This window comes from Bos mutus, chromosome 26, assembly GCF_027580195.1.
Source record: "Bos mutus isolate GX-2022 chromosome 26, NWIPB_WYAK_1.1, whole genome shotgun sequence".
Taxonomy (NCBI): Eukaryota; Metazoa; Chordata; class Mammalia; order Artiodactyla; family Bovidae; genus Bos; species Bos mutus.
Genome location: NC_091642.1, coordinates 14,571,710 through 14,576,748, shown reverse-complemented (window position 1 = coordinate 14,576,748; position 5,039 = coordinate 14,571,710). Strand labels below are relative to the sequence as shown.

Genomic DNA, 5,039 nt, shown 5'->3' with positions numbered 1-5,039 from the left:
AAACCTGTCAGCCTTTTCAGCTGGGGTCTGCGTGCAGCTTCCCTTTTTCAAATATTCATAAGCATAATGAACGGCAGCAGCGGCTCAATCTAAAGCAGATGTCCTGTGCTTTGGACTTAGAACCAGTCTTTCCCTCCAGGGCCAGGCACTGGTTGGGGCATCAGGTTGGTTCCCCCCCTCCCCCCCAATTCTTTGGATTCTCCTGGATGCAGAAGGAAGTTGGCGCCGGAGGGTGGGTGTGGGACGACACAGAGGAGGGGGCGGAGGGGGGGAGAGTAGCCCAAATGGCAGAAACTGGTGCGGAAGGAGAGCTGTCAGAGGCCTCTTGGGAGCCGGGTGCCCAGCTCAGGAGCCCCGGCGTCTAATGCGCGTGAGTCCATAAATATCACCACAATAGATACTATAAATATAAATACAGGGAAACACTTCAAATCAGTCCAGCGCTTTTTTCTCCGCCCCTTCTTTATTGTTGGTCCGGGAGTAAGGTTCGAAGGCCGAGGAGCTCAGGTATCGGGCGGAGAGTTCTTGTAAATTCCCGGCCAGCGAACCGGCCATTGTCAACGGGGCGGAGGAAAGACGGCTGGCGACGGAGCCGAGCAGCGAGGGCACGGGCAGGCTGAAGAGGCCGTGGCCGGCGGCCGGTGCGCCCGCGTGCAGTCCCCCGGGCCCGGTGGGCCCCGGGCCCGGAGCGCCGCCCACGGCTGGCGGGTGCGGGGATGCGGCGCCGGCAGGACCCGGGGCGGCGGCGGCTGCGGCGGCGGCCGAGCCCGCGGCGGCGCCCGTGCCCAGGGCCGGCAGACTGGGCCCGCGGAGCGCGGAGCCGAGCGCGCCTGTGGCGCAGGGCGGCAGGAGCGCTGGCAGGCCTGGCGGCGACAGCAGGCGGCCCTGCTCCAGCAGCCGGAGCACGCTGCACGTGGCCGCGGTCTCTGACACCACCGAGCGCAGCTCCGAGTCTTTGCCCTGGTCCTTCTTCTGCTTCGTGCGCCGGTTCTGGAACCAGACCTTCACCTGCGCGCCGGCCCCGGGGAGGGTGGGAGAGAGGGAAACGAGCGTCAAGGGGAGCAAGCTCCCGGGGCACAAGGGCTCCGGGAGGGGGCTTCCCCCAACTCCAGCCAAATCCCCGATCCCAACACCAAGCTGGAGCCGGGGAAGTCGGGCCCGGGAGCAGCGGGGCAAGGGCGGCGGGAGTCGGGGGGCTGGGGGGACAAGGGCCGCCAAGAGGGAAACACAGCTCCCATAGGCTGCGCTTCCGGGTGGGTCACGGAAGCAGGCCTAGCCCGACCCCGGTTACGAACAACAAAGAAATAAAAATGCCCATGACCCTAACTGGGAAGATCAGAAATTACTTCACTGGGCCACCGCACTACTCGCAGGGGGACTGTGGATCATCGCTGCGTAAAGGCCCGTTTTTCCAGGAGAAGGTGTAAGGCCTAAAGGGAAGTAGGAAGTGAGCGTGAATGGGAAGGAGTATTGCTCTGCCTTTCAGGACCCAAACCCCTGGCCATAACCGGCTCGAATTTAGCCCCAGAAGCACTAATTCTGTTGAAGGCTACAAAAGGCTATTTCTTGCTTTTTAGGGTCAGATGGACTATCAACTAACAGCAAGCAGGGAAGATGTCTACACATAGAATCTGTGCAGGATGCATTTCATAAGCCAAACTTTCTCCATCTCCTCACCAGCTGCTGGACTGGAGGGTCTGAGTGATGTCCTTAATTTATAACCTAACTCTGCTGCTGTCCGTCATGGACTTTGGAGTCATGGGAGGAAGTCAGGAGGCTGGGGTAGACTAAGTACTCTCCATCAATCTCCACTCTTACTTCCACATCTCACTCTGTCCCTCTTCAGGCCTAACTGGTGGCCCAGAATGGCATTTGGCAGCTCTAGGGAAAGGTTATTCTGTCCAGATTTTGTAAACTAAGAGGATGGTAGCAGAAAGAGTAGGGGTAAAGCTACATGCCAACTCAAACTCAAAATGGATATCCAGTATGTTCTCCCCTCGGGTCTCAGCTCTGCCCTGATCCTATATCTAAAATGCTCCCCATCTGTTTCAGAGCTGGACACAGTAAAAGGGACTGGTCCTCAGAAAGAAATATGCCTTACCTAGGCCAAGCTGAAGCCATGCTCTGGGCAGGTCCTAAATGACCTCCACAAGGCAAAGCTCCTGGGCCCAAAGACCTCTAGGCCAAGCTGAAGCCATGCCCTGGGCAGGTCCTAAATGACCTCCACAAGGCAAAGCTCTTGGGCCCCAAAGATCTCTTGGGCCCCAAAGATCTCTTGGGCCCAAAGTCCCAGTAGAATATGGATTTTGAGTAAAGGAGAAGACCTAAAGCACAATTGTCAGTGCTGGCTCCCAAGGGCCCAGATTTGTTTCCTATCTCATACCTCACACATCACTGGCACTGAAGGTGCCCAGAGTGGATGCTTGGGGCTGGGAATGGGGCTGAGTCCAGTTCAAGGCCAGCAAAAGCATTAAGAATCAGGGCAGCCTGGTAGGCAAAAGCAGATCTCCAGAATGTGCACCTTTTTAATCCCTGGTTGTCACCCACAGTTCTGAAACAGGGGTCTTTGGTCCTAGAGCCATTCTTGCTGAATGAGCCTGGGTGCTAGGGAAGGTTACCATCTCCAGAGAGGGTGATGCCAGGAGATCTGGCCAAAATAGGGTGGCCAAAACAGGGGCAAACATAGGTTCCTCCACGAGGAGAGGCAAGCAGGGAATTCTCACGACTAGGGTCTAAAAAGAAACCAAAAAGACAGGGTTTGGGGTCCTCCTGAGCTAGGCCAAGGTGGGCAGACATGGGCCCTGGAAGATGTGGGGTGTAGGGGGAAAGGGATGGCTTAGCAAAGGGAGAAAGCCTTCAACCCTTCTTTTCCATCCTCCCCAATTCCTCTGCCCCACCGTGGGAGGCTTGGTCCAGAGTCAAGCTAGGTGGTCAGGAAGAGCTCCTAGAGCTGGCTGGGGCTGATGGGGAGGGAGGCTGATGCAGAGAGCTGTGTGCGGCCTGGTCTCTGAGTACCTGCGTCTCGGAGAGGTTGAGCTGCCGTGCGAGCTCCGTTCTCTCTCGGCCCACCACGTACTGGCAGCGCTGGAACTCCATCTCCAGGCGGTAGAGCTGCTCGGCGGTGAAGGACGTGCGTGTCCTCTTGGGCCTATCCAGGTCCAGGCCTTTGGGGAGGATGATCTCTCGGATGGACCCCTTGGCATCTGGGGAAGGGGAGATGTCAAGCATCAGAACCCATCCTCCTGCTTTCCTCCAGCTCCCCAAGCCGGAGCTGGCTTCTGAACAACAGTCCGGAGGTGGATGGTGGGGGTGGTGGGAGTGGTGCGGGTGCAGCCACAGCCGGGAAACAAGGACCCTATGTGTGTTTGGGGGGTGAGGGGACTAACTCCACATAGCTGATGGGAGGGGGAATCGCTGTTGGCCTTTGTAGAGCCCTCCGGACAGGGGAGAAAAAATAAGTGGGCTGACGTTCCTTTTAGCCTGGGAGCCTCGGCTGCATGGACAGGATCCGCTGTAGTTTGAGGGTCCCCGCACTGACCCGCCCAGGTCCTGCCAGCCCCAGCTCTAGAGCAGGCTGACCGAGACCGTGCTACAGCGGTCCCCACCCCCATCCCAGGGTCTCCTTCCCTCCCGAAGCCAGGCGGCGGAAGGAGGAGGGACCGAGTGGGAGCCTGCAGGGCCTGGCGATCGGTTGGTGGAGGCGGCGCCCGGCTGGGACCGGAGACGGTCCTCCGCACCGCCACCACCGGAGCCGAGCGCACCCCACGCAGCAGAGCGGGGTCGAGCCCAGCACTGAAACGGCATCCGCGGCCCGGCAAGCCCGCCTGGCTGCTTCTCCCAGCGGCGGCGGCGGCCAGCCTGGAGCACGGCGCCTGGCCCCCTTGGCCCAGAGCGCCAACTGGCCGGGCAGTTGCTGGCGGTCCTCGGCTCTTCTCCAGCGCCCGCGTCCCCTTGGGTGCGCTCGACTCGCAGGGCGCGGGAGCCCCCAAGCAGGCTCGGTTCCGCCTGTTCCGCTCAGTTCCTCGGATCCGCCGGACGCAAACACGTCCTTCAGAGTTTCCTGCTGCCTTCCCGGGTCGGAGGCCGCAGCCTGGAGCCTGGGCCCTACCGCCCAGTCCCTCGGCTCTCCCCCAGCAGCCCAGCCGGCGGGGCCCCTCGAGGCTTGGAGGGATCGAGGCTCCTGGAGAGCGTGCGTCCCAGGTGGGAGTCCCTAGCGGCGGGCGGGACCCCTGCCCGGGGAGGGCCAGCAACTTTCACCTAAGTCCCGGGCGGCAGACCCACCCCGCCGGGTAGGGTAGGCGGCGGCGTGCCTCTCGGGTCTCGGAGTCGCCCCTAAAGAACGCCCCCCACAGCAGCCCTGCCCCGTTCCTACCTCGGACCAGGATCCGGCGGCAGTAATCCGGGTCGGCTGCTGAATTGCCTTTACTTTTGTTACAATCTTCCGGGGCGCCCGACGCAGAGAAGGCGCCCTGTGGCTCCTTGAGGAAGGCGGAGGGGAGGTTCCCCTCCGCGCCCTTGCTCTCCCGGCTCTCCTTGTGCGCGTTCTTGGAGACCCGGGCGGCCTCTGTGTCCGAGTGGCACCGAACGTCCATTTTGTCTGGTTTCCCGAACATAGGAGAGGCACGAGCAACAACAACAACAAAAAAAAAAGGCGAGGAAAAAAAAAAATAGAGGGGGGACAAAACCCCTACAATACAGCCCTTACGCCCGGCCCGGAGAGAGGCAAGCGGCACGAATGAATGTCCCCGCGGGGCGGCCGCGGGCGGGTCAGCGGCGACCGCCGAGTGGCGCGCTCGCCGAGAGGCGGCGAGTCTGGTCCAGGATCCCGGCGGAGCAGCGGCGAGGCCGCCTCGTCAGCGCCCGCGTCTTCTGAGCACGTCCAGTGTCCCCAGCTTGGCGATCAGGTAGCGAGCAGCGCAACTCCGAATTGCTGTGGCTCCCGCCTATTACTGAGACGCGGAGTTGCAGTTGTCCGACACCCGGGGGGGACGCGCACTCGCTGTTGCAATTGATTACGGGTAATTTTGCAGCCCCCACGT

General features: G+C 61.2%; 1 protein-coding gene across 1 annotated transcript; it reads right to left on the bottom strand.

The window, feature by feature from the left end:
* Nucleotides 1-432: 432 nt before the first annotated feature.
* Nucleotides 433-4,613, bottom strand: VAX1 (ventral anterior homeobox 1). Its single transcript, XM_070363949.1, has 3 exons — nt 4,373-4,613; nt 3,016-3,203; nt 433-1,008 (listed from the first exon to the last, which is right to left on the bottom strand). The coding sequence occupies exons 1-3, from the start codon at nt 4,611-4,613 to the stop codon at nt 433-435; spliced, it is 1,005 nt and encodes a 334-aa protein (XP_070220050.1).
* Between the last annotated feature and the right edge of the window lie 426 nt (nt 4,614-5,039).